Raw genomic sequence first — 19,116 nt, forward strand, 5'->3', positions numbered from 1 at the left:
TAAACAGGAAGTAGATTATTTCCGTAATTTATGCAACATGTCCAAGCGAAATCCCAACGAAGGAAAAATGTTTTAATACTAATATATAAAAGAAACCAGTGACAGTTAAAACAAATTAAAACATGGCTTCCCCGAGAAGAGTAGTTCTGATAGCGTGTGGATCGTATAATCCAGTAACAAACATGCACTTGAGAATGTTTGGTGAGTGAATGAACATAAAAAATATTCCACTGTTATGAAATCGAAAGTAAACATTTTTGTAAAAATATTAAAATGGAAGTTAAAGCATCTTTACATTTCAAAAATGTAAATGATAGACCCTTTGAATCGTACAACATAACATCATCTGATAAATCATAGTCTGCTCGGATATCTAATTCCCCTTCTTGTTAGTCCCCTTTCACTCACAGGCGCTTGGACAAATGTTGGGTCTATGATACAGATTTTTTTTTTTTTTTTTTTAATTAAAATATTCAATTTTCTATATTTATAATACATATCTTTCACTTCTGTGCATGTCTCACCTAGTTTCGAGTGATTTAAACGACCTCAGGATTTCGAGATTGACCCTTTCGGATTTCGGGACCTCATGATTTCATATTTTAAAGCCAGGATCTCTTGTTTTAAAGGCCAGGATTTCGGGATCAGGACCCCTCCTATCCCCCCTCTACATGTGCATGATATGTAAGTGATGAATTTGTCCTGGTAAAATACATGTTCATCTAGGCGGACAAATATTACTAGTATAAAAAGTCCATGGTTACCTGGTTACTGAATTTACTAGTAATTTTAGTCTGATGTTAGTAATTTAATTGCTGTCCCCAGACTAATTTTTCTTACTGTTACAATTGAGTATACATGTACATGTCGCCCTGAGTTCATTCAGAGTCAATTAACCAACAAACTGAACAAAAGTCAGGACTTTCATGTTTATTTGAAGTTAGTGAGTAAGAGCACCCGTTGAAACAATTCAATAACCTCTAGAAAAAATGTCTTTAATCCTGTTAATTCTTCATCAAAATATTTGCGATTTTTTATTATCATTTGTTTGTGTTATGGCTATCAGGTCAGGGGAGACAATCTACAGATTGAATTGTATTTTTGAAGTACAAAATGTATCAGATTTTATGCCCTTATTAAATCAGTGTTTATGGGCCCTGTAATTTGGGAAATACAAATATTCTATTCTATTCTATAGTCAGTATGATTAGTTTTTTATGATACATATCCTCATACAACTCCTGTCACTCATTCTGGACATACATGACATACCACTCTACCAATTTATAGCAATTATATGTGCTTGATGTAGTGTTGAAATACAAATTTATCTCCGACATTCATTTTATTTTTAAAATATTTTTGTGAATGTTTTATGATTTTGGAGTCCTCTTGATAATTTGACATTTGTTTAAAGTTTAGCTTACTTTAATTTATTATTAAGTATACAATTTTTGAGTAAATGCAATGTAGACCAACATATATAATGCATTATATGGTACTCTGAACTTTAGTGACTTATGATTTCATCAGTTTCATTTGCACAGGCCATTTATGTCTTGAATTGGTTCTAAGATTATGTCAATAATTCAAAGGTTTTATCAATTATAATAGTAAAAGTTTCATTGTGTGATTGCTATGGTATTCTCTAAGATATGTATTGATTTTTATTAACTAGTATTGGAAAGCAATATTATTATACTACATACATCTCAGTACACTGATTAATTTCTTAAGTGCTTTGTAAAAATAACATCCATTGAACATGTTGAAATACATTGTATATGTTTTGATGGTTTTTTTTTGGGTTTTTTTGTTATCTTTTGATATAAACATGATAAAGGATATTTACATAGAATACATTGTAGCTGAATAATTAAGAACATTGAAACATAAAGCAATTGGTTCTTGTTCAATAAGATTTTGTGTGAAAAGTAGGTATTTCAGAAATAATTGTGTTGCACAGTACAATGTACTACATGTAGTCATCTAGTATTTATGAACAGATAATATAAATGTCTTGTGCTAAAAATGTTATATAACTCCAATGAACTAGATCATGATGTAGACATGATAAACCTACATGAAGTGGATCATACTTTCAACAATTTGCATTAATATAAGCAATTGGTTGGCAATAGAACAATAAAATACATGCAAAATTGCATAAATCAGAGACTTTTTCTAATACATTAAATTATGAATTCATAACCATTGCTGAAAATATGTTTAATGGTTTTTATATATATACATGATATAAATGACATCTGAAAAAGAAGTTTGTGAGTCATATAAGAATGATTAAAAAAATGTCTTAGAAATGTGATGTAGTATTATTTGAAAATATATTTACATTCAAATTAAAGATGCATAAATTTGTATTTTCCAGAGCTAGCAAGAGATTCTATGAATAGAACAGGCAGATTTAAAGTGATAGGTGGAGTTATATCCCCTGTTGGTGATCAGTATGAAAAGAAGGTATGAAAGTTTGTTATGTTTATATTGTTAACACCTATAGGTTAAAAGAATAGAAACGACCTGACATCAACTAAAAAAAATAAAATTCTAAAATTCACAAAAATAAATGCACGCAATATATCTCATATTTTCAGTATGCATTTTATGAGATCATTGATTAGCTGCGGAACTGTAACTCTTATGGTCCTTTTTATATTTTTTAATTTTGCGGACCATGTTCTGCAAATAGTAAAACAATTAACATACAGACCTAAGAACCATAGTTCCGCAGCTAATCATTGATACACATGCCAATGACAATTTGTGTATTGAATGTAACAGGGATGAAAATTTCATTATGAACATAATGTAAACACTCATGACAGTCATCTACAATAGACACTGATACTATATTTTGAGATATATGCATCTACAATTGACACAGAGACAGAAATCTGCAATAGACTCAAATAATTAAAGACATCTATGATAAACACTGGCACAGTCATCTGCAATAGACATGCAAGACTTAACTTACATTTAAACAAAATTGCAAGCTCTAGATCATCCTAAAGTCTAAAAAATTGAATAATTTAACATGTTTAAACAGGCTGTGATTTTTCAAATGAATAAAGGAAAAAAATTGGTTGGAGTATACCTTTAGTCAGTGTACTTCAATTTGACCTAAAATTCCTTTAGATACATGTAACATTAAATTAAACATTTATGGCTTACCATGTGGACTTTGATAAGGCAACTGCCAAGAATAGTAAAATATAAATTAAATGCAATATAGTATGGCGTTCATTATCACTGAACTAGTATATATTTGTTTAGGGGCCAGCTGAAGGATGCCTCTGGGTGGGGGAATTTCTCGTTACATTGAAGACCTGTTGGTGACCTTCTGCTGTTGTTTTTTCTATGGTCGGGTTGTTGTCTCTTTGATACATGCCCCATTTCCATTCTCAATTTTATATTAACAACATAACCAACATAGAAAATGTAGAAAGGTACATTTGTGTATTGATAATGCTTACGTTCTTTGAGTTACTAATCCTGTTTATTATCTATGTAGGATTTACAGCCAGCTAAGCATAGATGTAACATGTTGAGAGAATCATTGACATCCAGTGACTGGATAAGGTAATTATCAAGCAGAAAGCACACAGGATGTTGATTTATGTTCAGGATGACGAAAACATTTACTGGATACATAATTATTGAAGGATAATTTATATAAAAAAAAAATAAGTTGAAATAATGCTTTTACTTCTATAACATGTATAATAAGCTGGTTTAATCTATAAAATAATGTACAATAGTCATCATCATGAACATAAATAAATTTTAAAAGTAAAAAATAAGCAGGCAAGTTGAAAAAAGTAAGTAAAATTGTCCATTTACAGAATGGATACTTGGGAATGTGAGCAGCCATCTTGGTCAAGAACAGCTTTGGTTTTGAGACATCACCAGGCTATTTTAGATGGTGCAGCAACAAACAATACAAATAATCCTGCTCCTTCAAAAAGAAGACGGAGAGAGGTTAATAGAGACTACATCAATGAAGGTTAGTAATAATTCTTAAACATTGCTTAACAAGCATTTTCATGAACTGAAACGTTTAAAAATTTCATTAAAACATGTATGTTGTCCTGTTTGTTCTGATAAGAACTAGCCTTTTTTTTTCTTAATTGTGAACATCTGAACATTTTGTTAATTATTGTTCTTTGTGTACTGGATAAAGATAAATAGAAAACATCCAGTAAAAATTTCAAACATTTTTTATTAGACGACCGCAAATTTTGAAAAAATTTTCGTCGTATATTGCTATCACGTTGGCGTCGTCGTCGTCATCGTCGTCGTCCGAATACTTTTAGTTTTCGCACTCTAACTTTAGTAAAAGTGAATAGAAATCTATGAAATTTTAACACAAGGTTTATGACCATAAAAGGAAGGCTGGTATTGATTTTGGGAGTTTTGGTCCCAACATTTTAGGAATTAGGGGCCAAAAAGGGCCCAAATAAGCATTTTCTTGGTTTTCGCACTATAACTTTAGTTTAAGTTAATAGAAATCTATGAAATTTTTACACAAGGTTTATAACCACAAAATAAAGGTTGGGATTGATTTTGGGAGTTTTATTTTCAACAGTTTAGGAATAAGGGGCCAAAAAAGGGCCCAAATAAGCATTATTCTTGGTTTTCGCACAATAACTTTAGTTAAAGTAAATAGAAATCAATGAAATTTAAACACAATGTTTATGACCACAAAAGGAAGGTTGGTATTGATTTTGGGAGTTTCGGTCCCAACAGTTTAGGAATTAGGGGCCAAAAAGGGACCCAAATAAGCATTTTTCTTGGTTTTCGCACCATAGCGTTAGTATAAGTAAATAGAAATCTATGAAATTTAAACACAAGGTTTATGACTATAAAAGGAAGGTTGGTATTGATTTTGGAAGTTTTGGTCCCAACAGTTAAGGAAAAAGGGGCCCAAAGGGTCCAAAATTAAACTTTGTTTGATTTCATCAAAATTGAATAATTGGGGTTCTTTAATATGCCGAATCTAACTGTGTATGTAGATTCTTAATTTTTGGTCCCGTTTTCAAATTGGTCTACATTAAGGTCCAAAGGGTCCAAAATTAAACTTAGTTTGATTTTAACAAAAATTGAAACCTTGGGGTTCTTTGATATGCTGAATCTAAAAATGTACTTAGATTTTTGATTATTGGCCCAGTTTTCAAGTTGGCCCAAATCTGGGTCCAAAATTAAACATTGTTTGATTTCATCAAAAATTGAATAATTGGGGTTCTTTAATATGCCAAATCTAACTGTGTATGTAGATTCTTAATTTTTGGTCCAGTTTTAAAATTGGTCTAAATTAAAGTGCAAAGGGTCCAAAATTAAACTAAGTTTGATTTTAACAAAAATTAAATTCTTGGGCCTCTTTGATATGCTGAATCTAAACATGTACTTAGGTTTTTGATTATGGGCCCAGTTTTCAAGTTGGTCCAAATCAGGATCTAAAATTATTATATTAAGTATTGTGCAATAGCAAGTCTTTTCAATTGCACAGTATTGTGCAATAGCAAGAAATATTTGTGAAATAGCAAATTTTTTTTAATTAAGAGTTATCTTTCTTTGTCCAGTATAGTAAGCAAGAAATATCTGCAAGAATTTTTTTTAATTGGAGTTATCTTTCTTTGTTCAGAATCAACTTAAATCTTTGTTATATACAATATACAATGTATATTCACTTTTTACTACCAACTGATAAATTTAAATAATCTTTACCATTCAGTGATAACAAATAGTTTTTTTACATCATGTATTTAAATGAGTAGTAATTGTTGCAAACTCCATTAGAATATTTTAATTAAAATTAGTTTTGGAATAAGGGAAAGGGGGATGTGAATAAAAAATTGGGTTAAATTTTTCTCATTTGAAATTTCATAAATAAAAAGAAAATTTCTTCAAACATTTTTTTGAGAGGATTAATATTCAACAGCATAGTGAATTGCTCTAAGAGAAAACAAAAATTTTAAGTTCATTTGAATACATTCATTCTGTGTCAGAAACCTATGCTGTGTTAACTATTTAATCACAATCCAAATTTAGAGCGGAATCCAGCTTGAATGTTGTGTCCATACTTGCCCCAACCGTTCAGGGTTCAACCTCTGCGGTCGTATAAAGCTACGCCCTGCGGAGCATCTGGTTACCAATTGAATTAAAAAAAATGGCAATTTTTATTGCAAATTTAATGAAAATAAGATGCAGTAGTATGATTTCCAACCAGACAACTGTCCTCCATAGACAAGAGGGTGTGACTGCAAGCAGTTGAAGGTTACTGTGCTGCCTTCAATGATGAAAAGCCATATACTTACAAAGTTTCCCCTAGATCAATTATTTTTTTCGCCACCTCTTTCTCCAAAACTATATATTTTTGCCATTTATTTTTTCCCCAAATTTTATTTTCTGCACAAGATGGATGAAATTAAATTGTTAGATATATTTTGTCTGATAAATTCTTTCGCAAATGATGAATTTTAATCGCCAGCGGAAACCCTGTATTTAGCTACAAAAACCCTTGAGTGACAAATATAAAAAACACAAGAAAAAACAACTTACTAAAACAATGAAAAAAAAGCAAATATTGCAGACAGCAAACAAAGATAACCACTGAATTACAGGCTCCTGACTAAGGACAGGCACACAAAGAATAATATGGGTGAAAAACTTTGTGAGCCTTCAAATTTCCCCTAACCTGGATCAGTAGTGTTACAGCACTATATAAGAACAAAATGTAAAAATCTAAGTATTTGTTTTACAGATGACAACGCCAATCACAATATTAGAAATAAATCAGATAATTCTGTCAATCTACGTCTGTTATGTGGTGCTGATTTATTGGAATCCTTTGGTACACCTGGACTTTGGTCAGAAGAAGATGTAAGATATTAATATGTCATGTTTGAATTAAAACTGAAATTGTAAAGATGTAACAATCATGATTTTCTACTTCTTCTTCTATTGACTGTCATGTTACTGTATAAGAGATTTATTGTTGTTACTCACTGTATTGTTCAATTGAAATATGTTTTGTTCATATACATTTGTACTTCAAGTTTAAATGCCTGATTTTGATTGGTTAATACAAGGGAGATAATTTATTTTATTACACTTCATGTAAATGCTTGAACAATTGTCAGTTTGTGTTTTTTATTAAATGATTATCGTTGTGATGTGCAAGACTTCATAGTTAATTACATGCATTCAGAATTTAGGTAATAGAACTTAATACCAGAACATTTAGTATAAATAAATAGCTGATAGAGTTATACAGCAGATTATTCCCCCTTAAAAAACATAATTAACCTTAGCGTAACCTCAGCTGACAATGTTTTTCTCAGTCTGCTGAGTGCTCTATCACCCTCTCAGCTATGTTTTATCTATACATTATTACTTACTATTTCATTTAAATATATTTGCTACCTTTTGTTTCTAAAACAAATATGAAAAGGGTAAAATTTTAATCAACTTGTAGAATATTCTATCATAGGTTTCTATATGTATTTGGCCAAACTTTTAGGAATTTTTGGTCCCCAATGCTCTTCAACTTGAACTTCGTACTTTATTTGGCATTTTTAACTTTTTGGGATTCGAGCGTCACTGATGAGTCTTTTGAAGATGAAACGCAGGTCTGGCGTATATACTAAAATAGTCTTGGTATCTATGATGAGTTTATTCATTAATGATTCATTGTTGTTTTATGACTTGTAAACAAGGCTTGATTATGTTACAGATTGAGTATATAGTTGGTAAACATGGGTTAGTGTGTATAACAAGAGAAGGTTCTGATCCTAGAAAGTTTATATATGAATCTGATGTTTTAACTAAATATGAGGTAGGTCATTGTATGTCAGAGATACATGTAAACAGTAATAACAAAAAATTAAAGCAAGAAAAAAACTGCATGAAAAAACCTCAAGAATATAGAATCAGAAAATTAAAACATTCTGTGACACAAAAACTTATTTCAAATGCTTATGTTCCCTTTGGCAAGAATATAAACATGGGAATCTGCTGCTATTTGGGAAACATATTGTTCATTTATTGAATTAAATACTTATGAAAACTGAGTTTCAACATAATATACTTCAAATATAGTTGTACAATAGGAGCTAAAAAAGATTCTAGAAGATCTGGAAAATTGATAATTGTCAGAAATTTTTTAGATCAGTTCTTTGTTCTCTATATTTGATTATTATTTATTTTAACTATTTTATAGGACAATATTCATATACTAACAGAATGGATACATAACGATATAAGTTCTACAAAAATTAGGTAAGGACGGATTTATTATTTTCTGTATGTAACTTATATTAAAAGCTTACATTCCCTTATAAACTTAGAGTGACTGCATCATAGTTAAATATTTTCTTGTTGAAAATATCTCTGCATAAATTCTTTTCTTTTCCTTTTTTTCTGGATTGACCTTCAACAGGAATGCTCAAACCTTAACATTTGAAAGCCAGAGTGATTTAATAAGTAGATAATATTAGAAGCTATTTGACTTTAATGGACCTAAAAAGAAGACTATGTAGCCAAATTCATCTAAGTTCAACCTTTCTTGAGGGAATTGGAACTTTTGTCTCTGCATAATTTCTTATTTATCAAATGGGAATGAAAATGGTCAGGACAACTGAGCTGATGATATTCTCAGGAACAAAAAACTTTTGTAATTTACTAATAGCTTCTATCATTTATCATTGAAAGTCTTTTATTGATTTTTTTCTAACGATGGCTTTTTATATTATTAAAAAGACCTACTTTCCATAGATATATATAGAATAATAGAAAGTTTCGTTTTTGATACTGACTATATCATGTGGAATATATAGAAAAAGTTAAGATATTCAACATGATATAGTCAGTATCACAAATGAAACTACCCATTATTCTGTTTATCGGTAATTATGATGTCATGCAATGTATTGCCTAATATTTTCAGTGATACAGCCAGTACTTTGATACTCGAAAATATTAGGCAGTAAGATCAAAGGGAAAATACACAAATTACTGATAAAAGAAAATATTAAAGGAATTACTGCTGCTCTGACACAGTATCAGTAATTAAGATGGATAAGACAGATAGATGCTTGATTCAATTTTGCACCACTTATTTTAAAAGGAAATATGAAGAAAAACATAAAAATCCAAACAAAAATTCTGAAGGAAAAAAGTTTTTTACATGATTTATTTTTAAACACATGTATTATTGTCTAACATACCTATTTTTCAGGAGATCTTTAAGAAGAGGAGATAGCGTTAAATATTTACTACAAGACTGTGTAATAGATTATGTTAATAAACATGGTTTATATGGAACTACTGTAGACAAGTAAGACTGTTGTCCTCTCTGTGAAATCCATTTTTAGTTCGTCCTGTGTTGTATTGTGAATTTTACTCTGGCTTATTTTTGGTTATTTTTAAGCATGACTTAAACAACACATATTAATTGAAAGTGAAAGGGGAAAAAAGTAGCAGTTGCAATATTTCTATTTTATGTATTTCCACATATTTTTTGTAAATACACATACAATTGAGTTAGTTCTGTTAAAAAGTATTTTTACAAACGAAAGTGAACCAACACCTGGTAAGTCTGTAGTAAGTTAGAGTCCCTGAAGTGGATTCCTCGGGTATGCAGGGTCGTTATGATAAAACACAAAAATGTAGAAAGTCTAATGTTAATATAAGACTTTCTACATAAAAAGTATTTTGTAATCACACCTTATTAAGGATATCATTGATAGTAATTCTGTGTTTAATTCAAAGATTTTCTGTATAATGGTAAGACACCTGTACTTACCAAGAAGAACAATTTTACTATCAAATTTAGTATGTCTGAATAAAATCAAATTAGTAATGATTGGTCAGGAATTTGTATTGGCTGGAGCCTATGAAATGAATAAGAGTGAGGGATATTAAGGTTGGATTTGAGGTAATTGCATTCTTGGTGAGAACTTTATTGTCAGTTCTAATTAATATTACTGAAACTTGTAAACTTTTCATGACAATTTATATTTTAATAAAAACATCATCCAGAAATCAAAATAACTTTTTATATTGAGTTCATAGAATATATTTGGTAGCGTCAGTCATAATCACTTTAAAAGTATAAAAACAAAACGACAACAAAAATATACTACATTTTGTATTAATAAAATGTTTTTAATGTATTATGTTGGATTCTAGAAAACTTTTGGAAAAGTAAAAATAAAAATCGTGTGAAAATTTATGTGGACAGCTGTTATGAAGCATAAAAAATAACTCATTAACCTTTATAATTACATTCCATTAACTACATTTGTGTATGTCATCTTCAGCAAGTAACACAGGCACACACAATTTTTTCCACATACTCTTTATCTTTTGAATTGGCAAATATAAACAATGATTGGCAATCTGAGCACAGATCTATATGTTACATTGATCTGTAGAAAATGACATCACTGATCAGAACAGGGATCCAATATTATGTTTTGTAAGCACAATAAAGGTTCACTTTGAAGCTTTTATTTTCAAGCTCAGAACTGAGACAATAGCCTTGAAAACTCTATTTTATGTTCTTAATTTTCATGTATAAATTATGCGATATTATCATGTTTTAGATAAATACATAAGTTGTTCAAATAATGATATTATTTGATAGAAAAGTAGTACAGTATTTTAATTTTAAGAGAAAGCTTTAATATTTTTTATATGAAAATAGGAAAACAGTTCCATTTAATTTTGCACTAAGCTATGTGAGTATTGCTTGAATTGATATATTTATGACCTTTAACCTTCATTGAGGAATGTTTTCATCTTAATATCCATATATGCTTCATTGATTTCACCTTGTCTTAAAGGTTTCTTTAGCAATCTCTTTCTGAATATATTTGAAAATAAAATGCTAAAACTGAGGTAGTTGATTTTTCTGTATCATATATACTTGTAAACTGCTCTTTGCATCTGATATTCAGGTTGAATAATACATGTAATGCTTTATGTAAACAAGTTTCCTACTAAGAGAAATGAGATAGGTCCAATATAGTGTCTTATAACACATAATAAAAAAATATTAAACTCATTTTGAAAATTTAGATCTAACTTTTGATGTTAATACCTTTTTTATAAAGATAAGTAACAAATGGTTTTATTAATGCATTTTAAATCTGGGATTATCATAAGGTGGAATCAAATTAGAAGCATCGTCTGTTTCAACATTTTGTTACTTAGATATAACAAAGATTTTAGCATCCCAACATGTATGGGGTCATGTGGTGGTTTAAACAAATAATTAAATCATATCAGATACCAGCATTAGAAATCACTTTTATAGAATGAGACCAAATGTAGTTTTGTTATTATGTTTACATTGTTATCTTTTGAAAAATAAAATCTCTATTTTCGTTTCTTTTGTTTATGTTCATGCATGCTCACAAGATTTTTCTAGTTTTCTGTATGCCTATTTGGTATTATCTTCTGACCTTTCTATAATGGGAGTTTCAATACTAAGGCATGATTAGTATGTCTGTGGAAAGATTACATTTACAAATACATCAGTATACTATTCAAATGAAGCTTAAGGCATTCCTAATTTCCTATGAAATTTATATTTTATTTTATTTTGTTCATGATGGGATTTTTTTTTAGTTTAATTATTGGCATACAAACGATTCATCTGTCCAACATTACCATCGGAATGGAATGGGCAGTTCATACAAAATGAAGGCAAATGTATATATACAGGCCTACATCCATTATTACAAGTCATAAAACAAATTTACTCTATAACACCATTCATGCTGTCATGTTTCAACACTGAAGAATACAGTATTTCTGGTTACCATGTTGATTGGCATGCTGCATATTTCTTATGATTACTTATACACTGAAACCTGTATGACCATATACTGGCTATGCTAGAAAACCTGTGAACTCATAACTTTTTATCCTGTGTATACTAAATCTCTATGTAGATGTGTAGAGATTTAGTATACACAGGATAAAAAGTTATGAGTTCACAGGTTTTCTAGCATAGCCAGTATATATGTAGAGATTTAGTATACACAGGATAAAAAGTTATGAGTTCACAGGTTTTCTAGCATAGCCAGTATATATGTAGAGATTTAGTATACACAGGATAAAAAGTTATGAGTTCACAGGTTTTCTAGCATAGCCAGTATATATGTAGAGATTTAGTATACACAGGATAAAAAAGTTATGAGTTCACAGGTTTTCTAGCACAGCCAGTATATATGTAGAGATTTAGTATGCACAGGATAAAAAGTTATGAGTTCACAGGTTTTCTAGCATAGCCAGTATTTATGTAGAGATTTAGTATACACAGGATAAAAAGTTATGAGTTCACAGGTTTTCTAGCATAGCCAGTATATGGTCATACAGGTTTCAGTGTATAAGTAATCATAAGAAATATGCAGCATGCCAATCAGCATGGTCACCAGAAAATTATAAACAAATTTGACACTGAAATAAAGATCTGGTGCAGTATAAATGGTAATATTAATGTCATTGACTCCAGGGGAACACAGATGAACACTATATAGGTTTACAGTAAATACTAGTGCAATTTATCTCTGTTCAGTCAATACTATTCGTAGTGTTGATTGATGAGTTCTAAGAATAAATTTTTGGCAAATAATAGTTAGTAGAAACTTTAATTGTTAAAAAAGGCAGTTGGTGCATTAAAATTTGTACAGTTCAATGATATAACTATGTCATTATTAAATGTTACTTCCAATGTGTTCGCCCAATAGTGATCTATAGTGGAAACATTTTCTGCTATTCTTAAGTTGCTTAACTTACATTAACAAAACTTTGCAAGAAAAATGTTAAAAGGGACTGCTGAAATAATCCTCATTTGGTTCCGTTTGGATAAAAGTCATGACCATTGTTGGCGATAACTACTAGTAGTATCAACATAGAGTTGCCAGTTTAAAACAATCTTTCTGTTCAGAAATTACAAGGCGAAATGGTTTGCAACTTTAGGTGATTGATGATTTGAAGGCCTTGTCTGAAATTTCTCTCATATAATGATAATTGCCAAAAGTTTACAGTGTTCTGAAATCCATTAACATATTGCTGTCTCTTTTGTTAGTGAATGCTCACTCAGATAACTAAATCAATAATTGTTGTTCTGCATTCGAACCTTTGATTGGTAACTTAATCACCGGACACACGCCATTTCTAGTATAGGTTGTATCTCTTTTGTTTTATTTGGAGAAATACACTGCTTTGGAAGTGCAACAAATTGGAATAGCTACAGAACAAATTTTCGAAAATTCAATGCCTGCTTTCTCTGGACTGTCAAACTTTATTCTCTTCTCTGAAGTTAGCTGGTGCTGCCAGAGATGCTGGATTTTTTTTTCTTTCTGATATTGACCAGTATATATGGTGTTCGTTGTGGTCCATATTTTGTACGTGAATTGAATCGAGTGATATAATTATTGAAATGTCCATATCACATGGCCATAGTTGCTTTCTTTTAGATTATTTATTCGGTCAATTACCTGAAATTTTAGGTAGTTGTGTCAGGTTGATTATTCGCTTTATACTAGAGTTTTCCATACTAACACGAAAATGACAGCTAAAATCTGCGAACATTATATCTAAGTCAATATATATGTTCCTGCTAAAATGTAGTAAGTAGCCTGCGGTTATAGATGGAAAGGGAGACCAATTTTATCTTTCCACGACGAAATAATCTGTCCCAGTATTTGAAAGGCTGTATTGTCGAGATGTGTTTTTGTAGAAAAAGAGGAGAGAAAGATACCAGAGGAACAGTCAAACTCATAAATCAAGTAACTGTTGTTTCTTATATACTATATCAACATTTGAAGCAATTTGTCAATATGGGACATCACCTTTGTCAACTTTTGTCAATTCAGTCTTTTGTCGACTAACAATTGCATCCGGAATACAAAATTCTTTTCTGGGTTTATAAATTATTAAGAAACTATGGTTTCAACTGGCCCTGGGAAACTTCATTAGAAGGATTTGTCTAGTATTCTAAGCCAGTAAGGTCTCTTTTGGTCATGAATCTCAATACATATAAATGTTTCAGTTCTTGGTTTTGAAGTATTCATGTATGAGCGTTCCTGATGAAGGTAAATCCATCTTGATAAATTGAAAAAAATGTTGTACTTTATAATTGGAAACAGGAGATTCTTCAGAATTATGAAGTTTCATGATTCTATATGTTTCTACAGATAAGGATATCAAAGATTGTCTGCTTTTTACATGTAAGCACCAATCTTTACAATATGCAGAAAGATTGGGATGCGGAGCGGGTTCGTTTTTGCAGTCGATCTCTTTCATTAATATATATAGATTTAGTCATTAATTAATGAATAAAAAATAATTATGGTTATTTCTGAAATAGCGAAACAAAATTACCAAACTCATTGCAAAAGGGGGAAATTCATGAAATTGTTAAAACCAATCGTTCTTAACCAACGGAACGAGTGATAACCCTTAGTTTTGGCAAAGTCCCCTTAAGATAGTGGCTAGCTAAACTTCCCACATGTATAAAAGTTGTAAATAGACCGGTTCTGCTGTATTAACTTACGATTAGCAGGCCAAAAAGACACAATAGGTTATCACACGAATTGGGATCTAGTGGCCAAAACTAATAATTAATAGAAAAAATGTAAGATATCATTGTATTTTCCACCTAGAGCTACAATAATTTTTAGATTGGATCAAATACTTATCACTAGAATTGCATGTTAGGTACTTTCACATCTTTGTCTACGATTAGCGAATGGTTGTGATTTCATTCAAGTAAGCGTTAAATGCAATGCTTATGATGCAGAATGTTTGATTCTGACTAGTTTTTTGGAGTTTTTTGCATTGTTTGATTTGTGAGTTGTTTTATTTCTAATCGTTGGGGTTAACTACCACACATTGATGTTATATATTGTAAAATGTATTCTTCATTAATTAAAAATAAAGCTGTTATGATTGATGATGCAAGTACGTGCATAGCGTTACTTAAAAAACTAATACACATTTTGCATGTATTTTCTAAATTCCTGCAATCGCCCAATGACTTTTTCTGACGATTTTGATTCTATAACATTTCCATTCTCAATTTTATAACGTCTATACCACTACTGGGGAATCGTGTTTTCAACAAAGAAAGAAAGTAAAGTTATTTACAGCAGACAATTAACAACGGGTAGTTCGGGTTGTTTACAATGCGATAGTCAAATTATTCTCCTAGAGAAGATTGGTTATTAACCACAATAAAATAGGTTTATGAAAACAGGAAAGTAGGTGATTAAAACAAGTAAAAAGGGATATTTACAACTGTAAAGTAGGATTATTGACAGCGGACACGTAGAGTTTAATATACGAGAAAGAAGAATTATCGACATTGGGAACGTAGGGTTATAAACACGAAAACGAAGGGTTATTGACAATGGGAACATAGAGTTTTATAAACGGGAAAGTATGATTATTGATAAAGGTAAAATTAAAATCATAAAAATACTGAACTTAGAGGTAAATCTAATCGAAAAGTCCATAATCAAATAACAAAACACATCAAAAACGAATTGACAAGAACTGTCACATTCCTGACTTTTCAGGCATTTCAAATGTAGAAAATGGTGGATTAAACCTGGGTTTATACCGCTAACCCTTTCACTTTGCTGACAGTCTTATCAAATTCCGTTATATTTACAATGATGCGTGAACAGACATAATAAATAAAATAGTCAATATATAGGTACAGTAGTCATCGTCGTGTAACAATTTTACAAGGAACAATTAAACAGAACACAAAACATCTATCTACAAACACATTAATTGATTCGCGTGTCTGACGTCAGAAAAATAATATGTCACATAAATTTGTCGTTCAATGTATATACAATTTTTTTTTAAATTTCAATTCACATGGGTAATGTTAGCATACAGGGTAAAAAATTAAAAGTATTAATTTCAGAAATAGACCAAGATTCAAAATAGTGCAAAAGTTATATAGAATTTATAAGAATCCACAAATAGTTCATTCCACTACGGGATTGAATAAATTTGACGTTTGTGGTTCAACATATTTTGTAATTCATCATAACAATATATCATAATGACTTTTAAAAATAGAACAATATCATACTGATGGGATCTTTTAAAAGTAAAGAGTCACGTTATAGGAACCAAAGAAACACAAAAAGGGAACATAGAGTTATATACACGGGAAAGTAGGGTTATGAACAACGAGAAAGAAGGGTAATTAACACAGGAAAATAGGTTTATTTACATCAGAAAATAGTCTTGATAGAGCCTTTAAGAATACGCTTATTTAATTGATAATTAGAATAAGACAAATCGATATTCATATTCCATTATGTTCGAGTCAGCTTCGAAGTTAAATGCGATACTCGTATGCGCGTTTTTTTTTTTTGTGTTTGGGCACTAAAATTGGCATCAACTAATTAAAATCTTATTATCAACATCTAAAACATTAGAACCAATGAGAACAATTTACTAAATAAAATCTGGCTGATGAAACAGTGGCAGTATAATTGCATTTCACAGATTACTTCTTTTTCAGTAGGTTTTTTTCTCTCCCATTTAATCCGATCTCTTAATAATTTTTTAACAGAGACGGTAATTGCTGAAATAATTTGCCACATATAGAGTATGAGTACTCATTTTGCTCAGAAATTATTTTATATATCAAGAAAGGGATGAATCGCGGTTGTTAAATACCCTTTTTATTTACGTACACTTGTATTTATAGTTTTAACGTCAGAAAGTGTAGTATATATTGTTACTCTGTGAATATTGTCCTTTTTCAGAAAAATGGAACAAGACCAACCAAATACATCAAAGAAACAGATGTCGAAAAAATCCGACAAGAATGTTTCCGAATCTTACAAACAAAGAAAACGAACAGGCATGCGACGTTTGTGAGAAACTGTATAAAGATTATATGTTTTGTTCTTGTGCCAGAGAAATTTGCGTTTGACTTAGTAGGACAATTTTGTGATAAATATTTGAATAAATAGTATTTTTTTTTTTTGTCATTCTTTTCAATGTCGATTTATACTATAATGATTGTCCACCACTTTATGAAGGAAAATAACACTAAGCTGGGTTTAGTATTTTGTATTTAAATTTTGGCTTTTGGCAAATTAACTTAAGCAAAATTCACCACTACAAGAGTTTAAGTTTGAATACATCATGGATTCATTTATAAGCAATTGTGAAACAAATCCGAATAAAAGAACTCTAACTTGTACAAATTGCAAATCCAATTTCTAGTTTTGGGTTAAATCATTAGTACGTATATACATACAATAAATTTGTGTAACTGTATGAACTTGCATTTCTCTATTTTTGTTAAAGGCAGTTGTAAGTTTTATATTATTCCAAAATAAATTGATATCTCAGCTTTTCTAAATACAAAAGGAGTGAGAGCTTTCTAAACCCGGCATTATGTCATAACAGTTGACTATCTTTAACAATATACATTGTTTTGTAAGTATGCTGACGTTTTATCTTTGAAATACATTACAATCTTAAGTTAAGAAAAAGTACCAAAGATATGTATATATAAGCACACTAATTTATTAAATACATTCGTGGAATGACTTAATATATTTTAAATACTGATATTATGAAAAAAAAATCTTACCACATAGTGCTTCCCACAACTTCTAGGTAAATTCACATGAAGAATAATAAGTTAAAAGCTGTAAACTTAGAAAATTGTTACAGCAAATATTTTATTTAAGATACTGTTACGTAAAAAAACAATCTTGAAAGAGGGACGAAAGATACCAGAGGGACAGTGAAACTCATAAATCGAAAATAAACTGACAATGTCATGGCTAAACGCCTTGATATTGCTTCATAGTATTATAAAAATATAGTGAAATCAATTGAAAAATTATAGTCATTGAAAGTAAAAACGTCTATGTGACAACTTATTTTATCATATAGAATTAATAATAGTGTCCTTATTTTGATGCACAATATGGTTCAATATTGTATTCACGGATAGATGAAATAGTGTGTTTATTTGCTGAATGTTTGAGTGATGCTGTTGCTTGCAAATGCGCCATTTGCAGCAAGTCCAGAAAAAGGGCGTCAGTTTTATAGACGAAAATTAGGAAAAGATTTCAATAAGTTGGCCGTCGCTATTGAATCTTACTTCTATACAACTATCCCAGATTTGATTTCAAATCATAATTCGTGCTCACAATATACCCACAGTGTAAAGAAAATATGACCTTTCCACCTTCTTATATTGTAAAAATGTGTATCTGGAAATTGTAGCAGTGAAAAAGTATGTTAAATGTTTCTTCTATTAAAATTCTATTATAATTTATTATGATGATTGACGTTTTATTTTATGTTCGCATGTGCAATCAGTGTATTTATTATCTTTTTTTCTATTTTATGTGAACTTAAGTTTGCATGAAAACAAATACATGTTTTACAGTATCTTGTGTTACAATACTATTTTGTATATGAATTATGTGAATATTGCCCTGTTTGCATATATAGAAAACAACATTTATTTTTCTTAATACAGCAAAGTTCTAAATGGAATAATTAAAACACCAACCAATGAAAAAGAAGTAGACGAAACAAAAAAGAATCTGAGATTCGAGGGTAAAGATGAAGTAGATGGATCACCTCGTCAGTCTCCAAGACCACAACCCATCCAAACACGTAATATAGTTGTGGAGGAGGAACGACCAAGATCACCTAAAAGAGTCCATCCAAACTCCTGGGTGGGACCACCATCACCTAAATCGCCCCGGCATGTTTCCTGCATGAGACCAGATATAAGTGGTTTGGTCAGACGTGTCCGAAATGTTCGTATAGTTGGCTACGCTCCAGAAACTTGTGTCTGAACTATATTGATGTTAGGAGTGTAATCCTATTGGAAATGTTTTTAATTATCGTGAAAAGAATGAAAGAAATTTCTTCTGTTGATTGAGGCTATTAACCAATTTGTTGTCCTGCTGTTATAAATGTTTGATATGATGAGTAAACTGCCAACATTCCTCGCTTTAATGTTTAAATGTTTGCAAAAGAATGATATGTTCGCATTATGTCTATCAGTATTGCTTTACA

General features: G+C 30.4%; 1 protein-coding gene across 3 annotated transcripts; it reads left to right on the forward strand.

Annotated features, from left to right (window-relative positions):
- The first annotated feature begins 2 nt into the window (after positions 1–2).
- LOC134715737 (nicotinamide/nicotinic acid mononucleotide adenylyltransferase 1-like) lies at positions 3–19,092 on the forward strand. Of its 3 annotated transcripts, XM_063578128.1 has the most exons (10): positions 4–201; positions 2,390–2,478; positions 3,533–3,600; positions 3,864–4,024; positions 6,782–6,900; positions 7,754–7,855; positions 8,240–8,298; positions 9,257–9,355; positions 10,727–10,760; positions 16,827–17,045. In XM_063578128.1, the coding sequence occupies exons 1-10, from the start codon at positions 123–125 to the stop codon at positions 17,034–17,036; spliced, it is 1,020 nt and encodes a 339-aa protein (XP_063434198.1). In that variant the 5' UTR covers positions 4–122; the 3' UTR covers positions 17,037–17,045. The 3 variants fall into 3 exon arrangements, with proteins under 3 accessions (XP_063434197.1, XP_063434198.1, XP_063434199.1); XM_063578127.1 differs by lacking the exons at positions 10,727–10,760; positions 16,827–17,045 and adding an exon at positions 18,569–19,092 and having other exon boundaries at positions 3–201; XM_063578129.1 differs by lacking the exon at positions 10,727–10,760 and having other exon boundaries at positions 5–201.
- Positions 19,093–19,116: the final 24 nt, after the last annotated feature.

Source organism: Mytilus trossulus, chromosome 4 (assembly GCF_036588685.1).
Source record: "Mytilus trossulus isolate FHL-02 chromosome 4, PNRI_Mtr1.1.1.hap1, whole genome shotgun sequence".
NCBI classification, from domain to species: Eukaryota; Metazoa; Mollusca; class Bivalvia; order Mytilida; family Mytilidae; genus Mytilus; species Mytilus trossulus.